Source organism: Pomacea canaliculata, linkage group LG6 (genome assembly GCF_003073045.1).
Source record: "Pomacea canaliculata isolate SZHN2017 linkage group LG6, ASM307304v1, whole genome shotgun sequence".
NCBI classification, from domain to species: domain Eukaryota; kingdom Metazoa; phylum Mollusca; class Gastropoda; order Architaenioglossa; family Ampullariidae; genus Pomacea; species Pomacea canaliculata.
The window spans coordinates 13,982,618-14,002,991 of record NC_037595.1 but is presented as its reverse complement, the minus strand read 5'-3'; the positions used below and the strand labels follow the sequence as shown (position 1 = coordinate 14,002,991).

The 20,374-nt window shown below is 39.4% G+C and overlaps 1 protein-coding gene across 1 annotated transcript in view; it reads right to left on the bottom strand.

Moving 5' to 3' along the window:
- Window positions 1-3,002: 3,002 nt before the first annotated feature.
- The window catches only part of LOC112565849 (synaptotagmin-12-like), a 38,791-nt gene continuing 21,419 nt past the window's right edge, over window positions 3,003-20,374 (bottom strand). Inside the window, 8 exon segments of the mRNA XM_025241680.1 lie at window positions 3,003-4,531; window positions 5,083-5,216; window positions 5,620-5,740; window positions 6,934-7,146; window positions 9,328-9,457; window positions 10,310-10,350; window positions 10,352-10,446; window positions 19,993-20,167. Coding sequence (XP_025097465.1) covers window positions 4,361-4,531; window positions 5,083-5,216; window positions 5,620-5,740; window positions 6,934-7,146; window positions 9,328-9,457; window positions 10,310-10,350; window positions 10,352-10,446; window positions 19,993-20,167 — 1,080 coding nt within the window. The 3' untranslated portion in view covers window positions 3,003-4,360.

Below are 20,374 nucleotides of genomic sequence, written 5' to 3'. Positions count from 1 at the left end.
TGGATATCGAATCAATGAACCGGTATGTCAGTCCTATCAACCCAGCTGTTTTTCCACATCTGACGGTGGTATTATTAGGCATCGGCATATTCTTCATGGCATGGTTCTTTGTGTATCCTTTTGGACTGATTTTGTGAGTTTATTTTACAGTGATGGTGCACGTAAGGGTGTATGTGTGAGTAAGCTAAAAGATGGAGCGTGAGAGACTGTGTTAATTGCATTTGATGTCATCATTGATGATGTGTACCACACGGCCACTGTTAAAGATAGCATCTTCATAACCAGTTTAGTGTACCATTGCCTGCAACTAAGAATCAGGATTTAAAAAGGGAGCTGATAGCAAATACATTCGAAATAGGATGCCTCTTTGGGTTATGATATTTGAAGGGAAAGCATCTTCTACTGTTTCCGATCAACATCCTGATATTATTGTGTATTTTTTAGTAAACACATTTAATATTAAAAAAAAAATTATTTAGAGAATGAAAAGGTGTGATAGAGGGAAGAAGGTGTGTCATAATATTATAGTTATTTATAATAACGTGTTCAAGGAAAATACTTGATTTTTGCATCTTGTTTGTGCCCCAGATAAGATGATGCTGTGGGGTTTATATACTTTGAATGAAATAAATTAAAATACAGTATCTACAAGCCCACAGGCAGATATATCCCATCAGCAATGTAGTTTAAGGAATAGGTTTATGTGTGATATTTGTAATTGGAGAAGTTTGCTCTTCTTCAGCTGTATTGTGTTGCCTTACTTTATAAGTATCTTTCTTATTATTCAGTTTTCTTTTCTGTTTTTGAAGGTAGTGGATTGGAAGTTATTTACTTAATATACATTGTACTTTGGAAGAACTCCTGGGTGCTATGCTGTTTCATCTTTATGCATTCCTTAGCTCTCATTAGCTATGAGGTGACATCAACAAAATTCACCCGTGACAAGTACAAAGAGTTATCAGTGGCATTTGTGGCCTCAGTGTTTATGGGATTTGGCATTTTATTTCTTCTGCTGTGGGTTGGCATTTTCGTCTGATTTGTTCTTTGCTAGCAAGTGGTGTGTTATGCAGTAAGTAAATTTTTTCTTTTTTTCCATATTTATTCCTTTCTCATATTTTATAGTAAATGATAGATGTGTTTAATATTATCATTCTCATAATAGGACTGTGGTCTGATTTCTTTTTTATATGGTTCTCAAATTTACAATTAATTTATTGTGCAATAATTTTTGTATCTACACTTCATGGACATGCATGAGATCATTTATGCATATTTATAAATTATCACATGTCGAGTTGTACTCATTACAATGAGCAAGTAGTTCATGTAAACTTACATTTGCTTTAATGTGTTTACATATATTGCAGGGTAGAATTTTGAATGCTGCTGCTATGGGGAAAGTTTTTAGGGTGTAGGGACACTTAAAATGTTAATAATGACTCTCATTGATCAAGTATTATTAAAATACCAGTAACTATTTCTGAGATAATATTTAGAAAAATATAATTATAATCTGTTGGTTTTTTTTTTTTCAGATGGGAGAGGGTTTAGATGTGAAAGAGCGGAGGCAAGCATGAGTGCTTATACTTCTAATATTCTGCATTCTCATTTTGTTTTGTCCACAGTTAGTGACTGTTCTTAATGTTGGAAATAAAACATCACTTAATATATTCAGTAATGAGATTTGTACTTGCTGGATTGAAAGGGAGATGTTTTCGTCAAAAGTCATAGGGTTGTCTCCCTGCTCTTGCTGTTCTTCATTCTCCCTTCATCGTTGACCTTCTGTCATGGTAAATTTGGTGGTTAAGAAAATAATAATCAATTCCTGTGCTATTGTTGCCCTCATCCAACCTTCAGATTGTTTGATAACTGAAGATACATTTTAAGTGTGATTGTGCATATTTGAGTGTGTGAGAGATTTTAAACTAACAGCACAAAATATCTGCATCAGTCCTATATATTTACACATAAGACTACTAAGGAGGTTCCAGTAAAATTGGTAATTATACTGGAAAAGTAATTTAAGATTTATTTCACAGTTTGTTTACACAAAGGAGTAAGTATTTTGCTTTTCAGAAGCCAGCTACATAGTCATTGAGCTGCTTTTTTCAGCTGCCTTTCATGAATAAAAGTGACATCTGATATTTGAAACACTAAAGATAGGGATTGGTGTTTGCGCCCTAACTTTTGTGTGCTCACTTCTGCCTGGATGCTGCATCTCAATACCTATTGTCTTCCCAGAGGTAAAGCATGTTGAGATGCTCAAATGGCAAGATTTCAAGTGTGGAAGGGTACAAGGCTACTGGCCTGTCCGAATAATTATATGAGAAGAAGGAAGCTGGCACGAGAATTTCATGGGGGCCTCAGTCGCAGTAGGTTTTAAGATAGACTGTTACAAGCAGGTCTTCAGATGTAAAAGGGAGTAGTAATCACAGTGTAACACAAGGAGCTGTATATGGATGCATAGCAACAAACCATAGAAAATGATAAAACTAAGAAATGGATATTCTTGATAAAAATGTTCAGGGAACAGTTGATACGGTCTTGGCCAGGGTGTTGCTGACAGTGGACAATGTTAAGAGTTCAACATATCCAGTAACAATGAGGGATGCTTGCACACGATTTGTCATAATTGTGAAAATGTAAATAAATATGCAACATTTTAGTTCTTTCAAAATGCATCTCTTAAGTCCCTCTCACCAGAACGATAGTCTTATTTTTGAGTTGTACAGGTGTGATAGTTCTGTCTTCTCAAGATAAAGCTAAAAATACTAAACCTGGATTTTTGAGAGAATCTTTATGAGGGGTTTTCATCAACATTATTAAGATAGTTGTAAACAACATAGTAACAAATTGTGTGAATGATGGACTTGACATGTACTTTGTCTCATTTAAAATATTTTTCAGCAGGTAATTTTTACATGACAAAATTTGTCATTTTTGGAAAAGAATATTTTGCATAATCCTTTCTGAACAAAAAAAAAATATTTTTCTAACAAAGATTCAGGAATGATATCTGTATTTTATCAACATAAACCATTCACTTGCTTTAAGTGAAATGGAAAACATACAGATTTACATAATATTGAAAGCACAAGTCTGATCTACTGAAATAAATTGAAATGTGAATGGGCAACATCATTAATATTTTTTGCATGGTGGTCCTTTGTAACAATATCCGAAGTCCATTAAAGTGCCTCCAACAAGATAATGCCTTTTATGATTAGGTATATATTTGAAATACATAACAGTATACACAACAAAATCACAGATGGAAATTGTTACAAGACATCGAGAGTGGAATTCAACAGCTGATAACATGGAGAGTCTTAGGTGGCCATTTAATTCATAGAAGTTGTGTAAATCTCCATATCTATTAAAGATGTTTCAATCTCAGTGCTATAACCATTAAAAAAAATTATGCAAGTGATGTTGAACAATATGATATTTTAAATTGGTTACAAATATGTAAGAAAAAAATTAACTTGTCCTCTTTTCTGCCTTTGTGGACAAGCCTTTCACAGGAAAAGTAAACGATTTTCCTAATTAGTATTTCTTTTCCAATCATCTATTTCTCATTTTGTTATCTATTTAAATTTACATTGATAGGCTCTGGACTAACGGTAGTTTCCAGATAACATATCTACTCTGAAAATGTTTGTGTTCTGCCTGAGATCATGCTTGATGAAGCAGTACAGAGTGTTGTAAGCTTGTGGAACTTTTGAGTTGATTGTATATAGCAGAAAGTGCACAGCCAAACAGAGGTCAGAGGGGAAAGATGCCAGGAGGGGTAGGCGAGGTGAACACCGACTTGGGTATCAAGGATTGAAAAAATACCGGCCTAGCGATAGGGGAAGTGCGAATCGTACACTTCGACCTAGTGCTTAGTTGCAAAACATTTTTAAAAATTATTTTAAAACTCTTCGTTACGCGAAGCCAGGGCTGGGGTGAGTGTCAGGAAATGAACGATAAGATCTTATATACCAACACTGTAAATGTATTTTTTCCACACAATGACAGAAGAGCGTTTTAGACAACCAGCACCAAAAACGGTCAACAGTGTTTGATATGCGCACAACACTCAAGACCAACTGTATCATCGTCACGACTGTCATCAGCCAAGAGAGAAGTATGTCATACCAAGCCCATGCACGTCAACGCACGTGCTGGTGGGTGCTCTGGACCTACGTCTCGGCCAGGAAACGGCCTTCACGTCGCTCATCGGAAAAAACCTCGCAACTGATTTTCATCGTCAGGCACAGCAGGTGCCGTGGCTGACATGCTTGTTACGCAATGTTTCCCAAAGCCTTATGGACAGCGAAAAGACCTTGTTTACAACAAACCAGTTCTTGCTTTCATGTTATTTGCGCAAGTAGTGCCACATAGCCACTGGCTTGCGTAAGGACGTCATCATCTGGTTCCAGTGAGACGCCTCGGTTCCAGACGTGTTGGCACCAACTATCACGTGACCCAGGGATGGTGTCTTGTTTTCAGGCAGGAGCTCAGCAACAGTGATACGTAGTTGTATTGTCTGCACATAATCCATATCAGAAAACTAAAATCAGGGCAATTGTATGTAGGAGTATTATGATACAAACTACATCAGACAAGTAGTGTAGCATTAGTGATAATAAATGTTATAAAGCGCCCGAGTCTACACTTTGGCCATAATCAAAAATTGATTATGACAAACAGTAAAATATTTGTTAAAAGTCCACCTTAAAGTAACACGTAAACACATTAAAGTAATAACTGCATAAAATGTCAGATTTACCACAAAATTTGCGGGAAATTTTACAGAAAAAGAAGGATTTTTTCTTTAAATCACCGCTTACACTGTCTCATTAACGCACTATACACCAAATTTCTCAGCAACAAAGCAGTCCAACGACAATAGGCAGAACAACATGGTTGTAGGTACTTTTGTCTACTGCCTGTGAAACAAGCTAACTGACGAGAAGAGGAAAGTAAACATTTTAATATCTCAAAGTTTCATTAAGTCTGGAAATAAATTCTGTGTGCGTATCAAGTACTAATTGAGCATTGCAAGGTTGTGGGGAGGTAATGGGAGTAATTACCTACCGGCAAGGCAGCCGCGGGCACGGAGAAGATCATGGCCTCGTTGTAAATTGGATTTCGCTCTCCTCGCTTTACTGTTGTTTTCTTTTTGCTGATTTTCTTCCCATTCTGAAGCAGGTACACCTTTACGAAAGGGTCTGAAAAAATAGTCAAGGTTAGAATTTCTCAAAGCAGTACTCGCAGTGCTGAGCAACACACTGCCATGAACATGTCTTCACTGTCTTCAGACCGTTTTGCGCTTTTCAAACTTATTAAAAATTGAGACAAGCACCAGATGTCTCTTGTTGGAAAGGATGTGGGTGTTCATGAGGCATATGTTGCTATTCGAAGCACATTTCTAAGAAAATGCTGGATTAGGTCACGAATGTCCAATGGCAGATCTGTCCAAACTTGGACAAAATTCTAGCTGTCAATGGGCAATTAAGTTTCCTTTAACTATGAAGAGAAGAGAGACAGAGCTGGACATCAAGGAACCCGCCCATAAATGTTTCTAAACGTCACTTAAAAATAATGATGCCTGACCCTTCTATCACTTCTTACCTCCCGTGTTCCTGCCTTCTCTCCACTTGAGGTTGCGGGCCTTGACGATGACAATAGTCAGTCTCTCTGCTGTGGGCAGATAACTCAGGGAGAACAAGATGTCTCCGTATTCTGTAGGTTTCTGAAAATAAAAAAAAAAAACCCAGCCCAAAATAGGTCATTCTAATGAAACTGGCCTTGAAGCAAACAAATATATCTCACACGAAAAAAGATTTAAACATACTTAAAAAATAATTTTCTTTGACAGCAGTTGCTATATTTGCGCGCGAAGACTCCCTACTACGGATTCTTGAAATTGGGAAGAAAAAAAATGCTCTTCATCTTCTTCTTATGTTTTTCGTTTTGCTGACAACTTGCAACGTAATTTCCGCCTTTTTGTGGATGTTTGTTGCAAAACTTCTCCGACACATTTTCGCATGCAATTGCACACGTCAGAGATTTTTGTTTTCATTGTGGCACATCAAACTCAGCGGTTCTTTTTCAATAACATTTCTTTCTCTCTTGAAGAGATAACAAACGGAACGAGCAAAGACAACACAAGAACTAGCTGACACTAGCGGTTAGGAAGAAAATCACTGGTGGTTTATACCTATACATCCACTCACATCCGAAAACACACATACACACGCCCACGCGTAACACAGTCGGTTTTTCTTTCGCCTAATCCACTTATTTACACATTCACAGGTGTGCATCATCGAGCAATTTCCTACTCAATTATTTGTTTTACCTAGTGTCAGAGGCACATACCTCCATATGGCTTGCTGACTTTCCCATTCCGCGTTAGCGGTGATGTCCATGTGCCATCAACAATCCTCTTCCATATAGCCCTAGTTTGTGTAGTGACTGGAGTCGGGTTTTATTCTGTGATTCTACAATAGTCAGTAGCCACATTCACTCCCTGATCGCTTGATCTTGAGTACAACAATGGCCGAATTCAATTGTAGTCCCGGCAGGAAGACGGCGGCTGTTAAAACCTGGAGTGTTTTTGTTTATTCACTCCCTGCGGGGCGGGGATCTGACGCCGAGTTGAGCCAGACTTAAAAAAAAAAAACCCCATCTTTTTCCAAACCTCATCTGCCTCTTGGCGTCAGGAGTTGGGGGTCAATACGCCTTATCTCTAATGTCTCTGGCTACACACTAGTTATTTCTCACAGCTTGTAGGACATCCTCTATTTTCTGTCGGTGATAGAGCTAACGAAGGTTGGTAACACCAAGGAAGTCAGCAAGGCAAGAGGTAGCAAGCATTGCTACATGGAAACGTGTAGAGAGCGTTCAAGAGTTGAAATGTTCCATACTACAAACGACACTGACCTCATCAATATCCCTGAGGTTGAGCCACATCTTGATGGCCATGCTGAGGTCCAGGTCGCCAAGCCTGATGTCGGCCTCTCCGATGACTTTCTGACGAGCGTACTTGTCGATGGCGTAGACCTGAAGGTTCAGAACACGTCCCAGCAGCTCGTCAGGTTCCAAACTGAACAGGAACCGTTCTTTGAATACAGGGTCTGTTGTGTTTTTTATAGTCTGCAATGTATTTCGGGTGCAAATTAAATCGGGTACCAACACTTCGTTTTCTTAAACTGATGCATTCACTGAAAATACATCATTCGTTAATTAAATAGCGTCTAGAAAAACTTTCATCGAATTTCACGATCATCATCATCGGTCGTTTCCGTCTTTTTCATAACATTTGCTTCATTCATCGAATCTATTGAATTCTTAAAATAGCAGTTACTACTTTGCTTAATTATTATTATATGTAATCATGCTAAAATTGTTCCGGAGGGATTCTATTTTTCATAGATACGTGTATAAATTTAACCGCAGGATGATAACAAGAAGTCTCAAATGAAGAAATAAGGTGTTAGAGCGATTCTAAAAGCTCTCGAATGTCAGCCATTCCATAATTACACTGAAAGACTCCCAAACTGAGCGCTAAAGAACATTGTAAATTGGGCTTCAATCACATTTTTGTACACAAAGTGCATTACAATTGGATGTTCGTCGTTCTACAGTTTTTTGAGCACCTAAATATTCTAGAATTATTGCAAAAAAAGAGTACATAGCAATTATATACAAGTATTTTATACATCGATGGGATGACAAAAATAGTAAGCTATTTATAAGAAATTTGCTTAAAATCTTTATCACATTCTCTTACAAATCATCTGTAACTGACGCACTGTATGTATTGAAGGAATGTTTGGTAAATAATGTGTGGGGGCGGTGTAAAGGTCGGCGTCTCACATCCACCCGCCGGTCGTATGTTGTCTTGATGTCCTTCTCTCTCTCAGTCTTGTCTCGGAGAGCGATTAAAATGTTCCGGTGAAACCAGCGGGAGGTGGTGACCCGAGATTTCCAAATCTAATTATAGCTGTCACCTGTAGGTATGTCAGGAATTCAAAGGCCCGAGCGGTGACCATTGGCATTTGGCTCCCGCCGAGGAAAATCGATTTTCTACCAGGAAATTGATTTCCATCTTTGAGTGACAAGCCGCGAGTCCAAGACAGCCCCAGTATGCCATGAATATCGAGAGGGTAACACACACACACACAGTCGTTAGTTCACACGGCTCGTCTGGTTGGAAGGAAGGGATGCTGAGGCAGTTACTGAAAGTGATCTCAGGCCAAGGAGTCGCTTCTTATTTAAACCCCACCTCTCCCACCAAAAAAGCTTTAGTATAGAAGCACTTGATTAGGGAAAATGATAGGTGATATGAAGTCTGTAACTAGACAGTAATGCTTGTGACATGAGGCTTGTAACTAAATGATGACAGCAATGAGGTGACATGAGGCCTGTTAACTATGGCTGATGACAGCAATGAGGTGAAATGAGGTCTTGTAACTAGGAAGATGACAGCAAGGAGATGACATGAGGTCTGTTACTATGCTGACAGCAAGGAGATGACATGAGGTCTATTACTAAGCTGATGACAATGCCAGTGTTGTACCAGATAGTTCCTCTGTAGATGTGCTGTCTGTAGGGGGACTGTGTGAACTGACTGTACGTGAGCTGTCAGTAAGTGTTCTGTCTGTAAATGAATTGCTAAGCCACGGAAACAAAACATCAGAACACTATTCCAAACATAAATTAAGATATTTACAATCATCACAACGATGACATAAAAGTAGGTTTGAAAATTACATGACCACCAAATGTCAATGCCTGAAATACAAAACAATTAAATCCTACGCCCACTATTGTAATAAAAAATATATTATCAAAGGAGAACGGCTTGTCCAGGATATGTTTGTCCTTGGGAGAAAAAGTCCTAATTTAGGCTTAAAATGAGTTTACTTGACATTTATTTTGGGCTAATTTTAACCCGGGGTTATCAAAGACCTCGCTGTGGGCGTCTGCTTTAGCTAAGAGAAGAGCATTATTCAAGCCTGTCGAATTATTTCCTGTTTAGAATTTCTCAGCTTCAGGCAATGATTGTAGTTATAATTGCCTCTTTCCTCACGACAAAGAAGATGCATTTTATTATTATTTTTCTGTAAAACATTTCGCTTATTCGTTTTTTTTTTATTATAACTGGTTTGTAACTTAATTTCATCATGAAGCATGTATCAGGTGAGAAGAAAGACAACAGGCGGTTTTGATCGAAAGAAAAGAAAGAAGAGAAAAGACAAGAACTTTTCATGCGATGTTTCATGTAAATAGAGGTTTATGAACTAGTGCAAAGAATACAGAAAGCATACTAACTTTTGTCTGGAACTTGTCGTCTGAATTTGGGAGGAGGACGCCTTTGATGTAGGTGTCCAGTGTTCCACTGTAAGGGTTGGGAGGCAAGTCACGTGCCTGGAAGATACTGACCACTAACTCCGACACCTCTCTGAAGAAACACAATCTACTATATCAGATTTGATTAAATTGTGCACACTTGCAGTATTATATACGTGAGCTATCTTATAATACAGTGGTGTGACATTTCTTATAAGCACGTCACGACTATTCTGCCTCGTCACTTTTAGCATCATTCCCTCCATCACACAAGATCGTGTTCATTTTCTAAATTGACAAGAGCATGACTCATTTTTTTTATCACCCAGGTGTTCCTTTTCATCTTCCTACAGTAGTTGAGATTTTCGGTCCACGGCAAACTGGCAAACGTCATCTGAGACCAGAGAGGCGGTTGTTTTTCGCTGCTTTTGGAAACCAAGCCAGGTGCGTGGTTAATCGAAAGCTATTTTCGCCTATTTCATTACAACCTGTTGAACAATCTTCCTTAAGATTGCATTAAAAAGGATAGATTTCCACTACGCAGGTAAAACAATGATTCAATCGACGTAACATCAAGAATTCAAAATAAATCCTGGCATTCACGAGACTCATATCTAGCTAAAGTGCACGCAGGCACACGCACGCACGCACAACAATGGCACTGTTTACGTTAATGAAAGTGTAGACAATAAGAACGATTTGACAGACTCGTGAGGAAGATGCAAGGAACAGTGAAAGAGTAAAAACTATTTGGAAGAGTAAATATAATGAACATTATGTAAGCTGATGGAAGAGTATAGACAAAAGAACATTGTACAGGCTGGTGAGGAGTACTATAGGAACACTCTATAGAAGAACAGACTATCAACATTGAACGGGTTTGTGGAAAAGCTCACACTGTGTAGACGTTTCAAGAATGTATTCTCAGATGAAGGACATATCTGCAAAGACGAAGAATACACACCTGTCGTACTCGAGAGCGAACTCCACCTGTCCAATCCTCGGGCATGTCGGGCTGCAGGTCCAGGACGGAGGAGTCGGAGGCCACGCTGTCACATGACTCGGCTCGCCGGATGCCCAGGCCAAACTCCACATCGGATGCTGGACAAGACGGGAAGACTATTGTAGGATGTGGTTAAGTGAAACAATATGGCATTCGTTCATTCGTTTCTACCCTTACACATTTATCGCTTCTTCCCCTCTGTCTTCCTCCGTCTGACCCTCCTTGGGAATAAAAGGTGGGGGGGGGTTAAGGAAAAGAGTCGAAGGAGGCACGACCACGAAATGCACTTCTGATTGTGTGAACGAGTGTTGCTTCTATCCTCCTGTGATACAGCGAGTGTACACATCTCTAGGCAAGCGTGTACATGAATATGCGAACTCAGTTCAACGTGTCACGTGCTGTGACTGTTTTAGTATGGTCGTGTGTGTGTGTGTTTTGCATGCACTCAAAAGTTGTTAGCTAATCATTTAAAATGTTAGTATCCTGTTAGCGACACAGGTTTTCACGATCAGTACATATTAACTCTGGCATTCTACTTCGTGAAACGTCTCCACCATATTATTATAAAACATAAAATTAAAAATATATCTTTGCTAATTCACATAGTTCAGTAAGACATGAAAGACTTGGAGTAGTTATTTTAAACGGTTTTGAACGAAACACACCTTTCTAAATAATTATAATATCGAAAACTGATTCTATATTGAATATCCGAGAAAGGTTTGCTTTAAAAAAAAAAATTCAAAATCCGGATTCTATGTAAAGGTAATTGTAAAAGCTTTCTTGTGTTCACATAAATCTGAAGAAATCATTTCTTTTTGCGGGAAGATGACGCAAGTCACGTGGTGAAGACATGTGATGTTGGCGGGAGCCGCACCAATCATGCCTTGTGTATGATGAGAACATTGAAAGGTCGCCACCGGCCCCTCCCCATCCCACAACACCATCCCCGATGCATGATGGACGCCGGTAGAGTGAAAGACGAGTGGAAACCATCGATTAGTCGATCTAATTTTAGCTTCAGGTCCCTGATGTCAGGCGTTCAATAACTAATTGCGTGTCGAGCAAGTCCGTGAGATTTTGCGACTGAATCAGCGTTAAACCCACGCGCGATGTTCAAACGGCTTTAATCTTGGCAAAAGGTGTTGCAAACACACGCTTCGTCTGCTAGAAAGAAGCAGATCTTTCATTACAAATGGTTTGCACCTTCTCACGAAGTTTGTACTTTTTAGAGAAACACCGATTGATCCTGCAGACGTGCAGCCTCCTGCAGACCTCCAAGAGGTCACGTGGGGTACACGAAGTAAGAGCCTGGATAAAAATATATATAAAAAATACCCCCCGAAACTCTGACAAATGAAAACGCCGACGACATCAAATAAAAAAAAAAAAAAAAAAAAAAAAAAAAGGAGCGAAAGAAAGAAAGAAAGCAGTCTGTACTGATTTCTCCTCACAGATTGACGGAGGCATACCATGTCATAATGGCAGCGTGGCGAAAAAGCTGTTAGTAATTACAGATTGAAATATAAGAAAGCTTTCCAGCTCAAAGAGCCAAGATGGCTTCTCCTGTTCACTCCAATATCTTCATCGATCGCTCAGGTCGGAGGGAGGACCAGGTACACGAGATGTTGCTTGGCGGTTAGTCGGATATGCGAAGGTTCGATACTAGTCACGCACACAGACAGGTTTTCTGATAGCATCTTTCACTCAACCTGGCTCCATAAATCACGAACTGCCGAAGATATTGAAAGATTTTTGTTCTGCCTGAAACGAGGACTAGCATGATATTTTAAAGTTGATGAGTAATTAAACTTTTGTGTCAAAGGATTTCTTTGTGTAGCGAAAGGAAACGTGAAGGCCTCTTATACAGAGAGGAAATAATAATAAATTCAAGATTTATATCAGGCATACTCATACGTGATCTTAGCACTTGAGACAAGTACGAGACATGGATAGGATAGAATGATAGAAGGATAAACAACAGTGGTGATGACTAGCAAAAGAAAGTTGTATTTGTTGACATCTCGAAGCTAAGTTCATTCACTATATTGAAAATGATAAAAAGTACATAGGCACAAATGAAGACAATATAAAAACGGTGTAATTTACTAATTAATTGAAAAAAGTGCTCCATATTTATCGTACACGCCTTGCTTAATATTTTTGTGATGGAAAGAATATGCAAGGCAAGGCAGATGCAAGTCTGTTGGACGCAAATGTGCGAGCAGTTTGTCCACGTGTACATGTAGTTAAGTCAGAGAGAACACAAGACATCTGCCTCAGGTTTCTCATCCGACAACCGGAGGAAGCCATCTTCTAGATTACCTTTGTGCTGTGTAATTGGACACCACAAGCTTGTACAGAACCTAATTGCTCAATCCCGAGTGGTCTGACTGAGCTGCTGATCCCGTCTGGAGGCAGAAGAGAGTGGCCAGTCTCCTCCTATCTCTCATCCTATTTGCATCGAGGTCACTGATGGTCGTAAATTCCGAAATTGTAGCGCCACGGTAAAATTCTAGACGGTATTACATCAAAAACCATCAAATCGAGATTATTATGCGGTGGTTTTGCCAGGCGGTTATTCCAGGGACATTAAGGAGACCACATGGCGGAGCGTCTCATCGTCTTTGCATTCCTGACGCATTGCATTTGTGGATCCTTTGTGAAAAGTAATGTGTTGCCAAGAATGATATTTTGAAAGCTTGAAGTTCTGCATGCAGTAGACAATAGCATAGGTGATTGTGAACCAGAAATTATGGATCATTAGTTCAGAATCAGTCTGCAAGGATTTTTCCTCTAAAAGAAATATAAAGGTTTTTTTTGGTTTTTAAAAGAACCAGATATGACCTTAATATACATCCCGATAAATATTTTTTTATCCATTTTCCTTCCCACCATCATTACTGCGAATCTTCCACACACACAAAAACACTCACGCGCACATACAAGCCAGTAATTTCAGAACCTGCAAGTCTGGAAGCAAACCGCCTCCTAGTGATGGGGATTTAGTGGAATGACAGCAGTCCTCTTTCAAGCAGTTTGTCATGGAGCAATTTGTTGTCTGTGAAATTAGGGTCCCTGAACCCGATACTGGAAATTTACAGGCAGCACACACCCCATGAACATCTCATGACGATGAACGTGCCATGAATTTACCGTGAACGTACAACGAACGTGCGATGAACGTCATGAACGTGTCATGAAATGAAGAAGAAAAAAGTGTGCAATCATAAATGAGAGAGAGATGGATGTACATTGCCTTGCAGTTGTATTTTACCTTCTGTTGTTCACACACGCGCGCACACACACGCACACACAATGGTGACGTTGACTTTCTGCCAGGGAGGGTCCGCTCTCACTCAGGGAGTATTTAAGGCGAAAGAAACGTAAAGTAAAAATCTCGTTGCCTAGCAACACAGTCCTCTGCCAAGTCCAGTGATAAAAAGGCTGCCTTTTTATTTCCTGCCCTTTCCAACGACGGTAAAAAAAAAATACTTGAAGACTTGAAGTATTAAACAGATCCTGATGGTATTGAAGGGTGTCTGGAGGGCTCGCAGTATGTCAAAGATATTGACTGACATTGCCAACCAGCTCTGACCTGAATGGAACTTTTTTGTGTTCTGGTTCCGGAAAAAAAGAAAATGACTTCTCAACAGTCAATTTTCAGCATCTCTGCCATTTTGCACAGTCAGGGATCTTTGTCATGATGATTGACACACAATTGTTTTCTTATCCTTCTGAAGTCTGAAGATGAGGCAGTGCCGGAATAAGGCAATCACAGTGTTGAAATTAAAAGAAAGAAGGAAAGACAGAGAAATTAGGAAGAAAAAGCAACCAATTTCACAAGGTTAAAAAGGAATTAGAAACGAAAGGAAGTAAAGAAAGAAAGCTTTTAAAATATGAGCAATTTTTTTATATAGTAATTAGCACAATCTCTGTCTCACACACACACACACTCACAAACACATACACATATATACATACATTTTCACACACACGTTTTCAATGTAGTAAGCTGCACGTGCCCACTATAAAGAACATTGCAACAAGGTTTTACATGACGAGGAAAGGTGAGCAATATTTTATTTATAGATTCTAACAATTAAGATTTCCATTTTATTGATGCGTGCAAAACGTTACCAAACGTGGAAGACAGGATGAAGAAACTAAAGATGCATTACAAACAGTAGAATGTAACATGTACAATGTGCAGTTATTTGTTATGGTTTGACACTGTCAGTATTGCATGCTGTATAGCAACTACAAAATGTTTTCAGTTTTGTCCTCGACCAAACTAGGAATTGAGGAAACGTCTGTCGCCACCTGAGATCAGTGGTTGGGGAGGGTGATAACAGCCTGATGAGACAGAGTAGATAAGCAGACACAAGCTAACATTTGATGACAACATTACACAGAGACTAAATAGTTTTTTTTCATCTCTCCTTTCATCTCTTTTTATCGTTTTTTTTTTCTTTTTGAGCATAAAAGTTGTCTGAAGTCACAGTATAAAACTCTCGCCATGGAAACTTATGATAGTTAAACATCTTCTTTGCTTCAAGATTATAACAGGACACCAGCAGCTTATGTCAGTGAAGTGAATTCCATATAGAAACATGTATCTGTAGGTCTGTTAGAGAATGTCGCGTGTCATGATTTCGTCTAGGTCTGCATCTCTCTCAGCGCGTGTGGACGCTCCTGTATTGGAGAGGTAGCTGACAGCAGACGACAGCTAACGTGTGTTTTCAGGCTATTTTTGTCCGGTTCGCGGGAAAAGGTCAAGGCCTTCGCCCGTTGTCTGTAGCAGCACCTGACGTCACAGGCTTGCGACGTCACGTGAGGTTTGCTTGAGGGCTGGTCGCTGCTGTTGAGAGATTTCTTACCAAGGCGCTGAGTAGAGCGGAGAGTTTTTTTTTTTTTTTGAGAAGACGGCTGGAGTCTGTGCTGTGAGGCAAGGTGCCGGTTGTATGCTCTGTCACGACTGACCCAAGCTTGTGGGCACTGAGAGGCTGGTTGTGGGTTTTTTTTTTGTTTGTTTGTTGTTGTTGTGAGTACTCGCATCGGTATTTTCTTTTTCTTGGTTGTATTAGGTATTTGGGTGTTTGGGTATATATATATTTTTTTGATTAAACTTCGTATTTGTGTCGTTCTTTTCGTCTTTGTCTTGGTCTTCGCTTGGGCACGGGTTCGAGAAGTAAGTTGCATCCTGCCTCCGGCTGAGTGACTGAGCGTGTGTGGCCTGCTGTGTGAGTGGCCTTGAGCGTGCTCCGTGGACGCTGGGGGGTGGTACGCGACAGAGAACAGGGGCTGAGATTTCACAATCATGTTGAGATAGTTTCAAGCTCCCCAGTGGCTCATGTGCATATCATCATTATTCCAGATGCGACATTTGGGTTCGGAATAACCTCCATCTGGACTTAATAGGAAAAACTGCCGAGGTAATTCCTGTTGGGTCTACCATCTGTGTATTAAACACATTTAATCCAGTCACTTAATATCCATGCAGAAAGAAAAAGACTCTGTTCCTACCATCTCTGATGTTACCTTCACTTCCCATTAAAAGAAATCCAAAGGACATATCTAGCACAGAAGTCCCAAAAAGAAACAGCTCAGATGAAGTCATAGAAGTACAGAACAAAGCTATACATTTCAGTCACATAAATTTACATACATTAAAGTCACATACATTTCCTCACAGTCCATTTGGTTTATTTTATTCTGATGAAATTTCTTCCAACAATCTTACATTCTTTGCTACTTCTTTTTTGGTTCAATTTTTTGTCCGTAAGTTAATTCTTGAAATATGTCCGCAAATGTGTAAACGATATCAAAGCAATAGTCCATGTGTTGACGTTAGCATCAGAAAAGAGACAGAGCTAAAATATTTATTTTTACAGATATAACACAAATAGCATGTGGAGAAACAGCTATAACAAGAACAGAGTAAATACTGTTTATTACATGTTGTAGTGAGTGGTAAGTCTCGCATTGTCTCGTGTACCAATGGAGTCTTGTGTATGACGTCTTGTGTGCGTCATTTGTTCCACGTGACTTGAAGCAGAAAATGACCTCATATATAAGAGAAAAGCATTTGCTCTAAAAATAGCCAAGTGAGCGGGAAAAACACAACGGTCTTCTCCGCCATCTTCTTTATGGATCTCTTAGTGACATTCCTCTCAACTTAGACCTCTTCTACATCTACAAATTTCTTCATCCTCATCATCGTCTGTGGGGGCTCGTCGAGCGTTGTGTGTGTGTAATACGTCATGCTTATGCAAGGTGAGCTTACGTTCATCATATTACACAAGTGTGTAGCAATCACTAGTTACTAGCCTGGCACACTATTCACTATTATTTTCGCGAAGAGAAACATCAGGATACGCTGCCAACAACTACTGAAGCTCCAGATGACCCAGGATCTAGCTGCCTTTATCCCAAACAAAAACATATGCCACTCAAAAAGATTGAAAGTACTGCTTTTAGAACCAAAAAACTGCAGAAGGTCTACAAATCTCAAGAGGCTAAGAGTAAGGTAGACAAAAAAAAAAAAGACTAATAGAAAATCTGCAGTATTTTTTTCCAGCTTCTGCTGCTCAATTTATAGAAACTCCTGAGAGGGATAAAAAGCTGCAGCGCTGTCTCTTTTTCAGGAAAGCAAGAAAAAAAGCCATATCATTTGTTCCATAAAAAACCAACCCCACCTTATTTTGCCATTTATTTCTACACTTAAAAGATCAGAGGAGGCATTTAATATTTAACAAGGTTTTAGTGAGAACATTCTGACATCCTTGAAACAAAAGCCGCACTCAATGCTGCTATGTTCTCCGTTGTATTTGATGAAATGAACTTGAAAGAAAACGTTCCTTGCAACACTGAAAAAGATCAAGTTTCAGGTCTTGATGATTTTGGTTCTTTAGGCAGATCAAAGGTTGTGGCACAGTGCTTCTTGTCATTAGCATCATAATACATGATACTGGCAAATTGGAAACAATCTGTGTGATTCTGTATGTCCATGTGGACCTAGTAACATTTTATTTACTTTTGATGGAGTATATTGAGAAGGTCAGAGCTTTAAGGCTTTGTACTTCTATGGTAGTACAGTCCTTCCCCTCTTATTTAGAACAACACTTAAAACGCCAAGTCTTGGCCTGACAAGAAACTTTCTAAATATATATATATAACATTTCATTACATGTGGACTTACGGTCGTTCTCTTATTCCCTTGTCTTGGATTAACGGGAGTCAGAGCGGTGCATCAATCAACTATTATATTGTCAGCCTCTTGGCAGCTGCACCACTCACAAGCCTGTGGGACCTACCTGCTCTGACTGTCTTTCAGTGGCGTCTTCATTTTTTTCCCAGGCACGTTCTTTTCGTTCTCCAAATACCGCGTTTGCTGTAATTTGCTTTGCAGGCCCCCATTCTCTAATGCACGTTGTTTACTGTCATTGAATTGTAATCACTCCTGTGCACCCTTTTTAGGTGTTATTTTTCACCCATTACGGCTTTCATATTTTGTTGCAACCGACGTTAACATGAAGACTTCATTGCAACGGTCCATGCGGCAACTATTGTAATTTTGCAGGCACATTCTGTGTCAGTTCAGCCTTCCTAGGCACCAACACAGTTTAAAAAACTCCAACGCAACGTTATGTCACACTATAGCTGTCATTAATGACACCATAGCTATTATCATTAATAACACCGTCGCTATTATCACTAATGGCAATGAAGCTATTTTTATTATATAATTTTGTAGCTATTCTCTCTTTGTTCTTTCCTTTCTCATTTCTCTTCCTCCATCTCTATCTCCATCTTATATCCATCTTTCTCTCCCCTCCCTCTGTCCCCCTCGCTCTCTCATATTTAGATGTTTGTTTTTGATTTTAAGTATTATGATTCGGCATCATTTTAAAAATTATAGTGCCTAATCCCTACGCATGAACGGTCTTTGCAAATGAATTTCTTTCTGCACTGTGAACACAGACATCGCTGGATGCTAACAGGAGCAGACAACAAACAGCTTGGCAGCGAGCTGTCGCCAGCATTTCTCGAAAAATCGCCAAAAAGACATTTCCGCAAAGGCAAATGCAAAAGCAGCAAAAGTGATTTCAAAACAACCCTTCTGTCCATTAAGATGTCCCTGGAGAGCTTTGCAGGAAACGTCTCTCTCGATTGAAAATATAATTAGCAAGTATATTTTTGTTATTGTGACAAAGAGAGCGCTCTCGTTTTTCTCGTGCATGCACGCGCGCGCGTACGTATGTGTGTACGTGAGTGGGAGTGTGTGCAGGTTTGCACACGGGAAGGAGTAAAGTCAAGATTGAATACGTACACAAAAAGTTTAAAGGTTATGATACCGCTTGTTGTGTTCACAGCAGTTACCAAGACCTGTCCTTACACATGAACACATTCACATCATGACATCACCTTTGGACGTCATGCGCTCTATTATGATCACGTGACATGCTTGGCGTCATGTAATGCCGCCATGTTTTCGTTCTCGAAGATAAACAGAAACTAAGTCGCAGTTCTCCTGATAATGTAATTCCATGGTGTAAAAATAGACCGTTTGTTTTCATATTTCAAATACACTCAATCTCTAAAGCGCAATCAGCGTGTGTGATACTGTTTCACGGAGGTCAAGGAAGTGAAATTAAAGTAATATTAATGTAACCATGGCTTCCATCCTAGTAGCACTCTCCGAAGAGTCATTTTCATGTAGAACATTTCTGATTTTAGATGGCATTGAAAGAACCAGCTTCTGGTTTCCTCTCCTCCAAGCATCATCGGTATTTTTAGTTTTGCTGCTTGATTCCACCTTGGTGATGCTTTGGTACAGGGCAGGAGTTTTTAGGGCAAGGAGGAAAACAGAGGTCTCCCGGGAGGAAGCATGTTATTTTATGATTTTATTTGTCGCATGTCAGCTCCGTTTCTCATCTGAAATCACTTATTGAAATTGTGGTTAAATGGGCGGAGATAGTTTACACTTTGAGCTGGACGATCTTCATGAGACATGACAGGGTTTTCTCAAACGGAGAGCACATTATTATCTGGTCAGGTCGATCCTTCTTTCGTCGTCAAAATTATTCTCAACCGATTAAGTTAGCTAGCAGTGTAATCACAAGAGAATTGGAAGTAAGAATCATAACTGATTATTCAGTTGATCGACTTATGTCAATATTTTGCGGCTTCTGTAGTTTTATCTTTCCACTCCTTCCGTAACCAAGCAACCAATGAGCGGTCTCTTATCAATCATGGCAAGATTAAGACGATTTCTTTCTAATTGCTTTGGAAGGTAAGACTTCGCAGGAATGGTGTCATGAGGTATAGCCAAAGTTAAAAGAAAATTGGTAAATTATAAATGTTGAAATTTTGAAAAAATGCCATTAATTAGAGTAGAGATATTAGGAAAAATGTTCTCACACATCACATTTAGCATGAAAAGTTAGGGCAAGAGTAACAGGTGTTAACAGTAAGGTAGTTCAAGTTCACTGATATTAGCAGTAGACGTGGAACTCAACAGAAAGAAGTTCAACCAACGGCCAGAGTTGTTGAGATCTCATTAATGTTTCTTGACATCAAACAGCAAAATGTTGAGCATACACATTAACTAACAGAAAATCAAGACAAAAACACTTGCTAACCTGCAGAACTGTTGCCAATGGAAACAGGGCTGCTTCGGGCACTGTCTTCATGATGTCCGAAGTTATGGCCCCCTTCTGTGTCTATGTTCATGTACTTGGGGTCAGAGTTCAGCGTGTCATACTGGACAAATTTCCCGCTTGTGTCCAACACGAACTCCGAACTCTCTGAGTTGACCTGGGCAGGAAAAGATGTTTAAAATTCTTATTAATAGCAGAGATTTTTGCTCAACATACAGGAAACAGGGGCAATAAACGAGTGTATCAAATTTGCCAGTGCAATATTCGCAAACGAAATACAGATTAAGAGTAACATCAGTTAATGACGTGTAAATATAAATAAGTATAAAGTCAATATTAAGAGCATCAGTTAATGAGGTGTAAA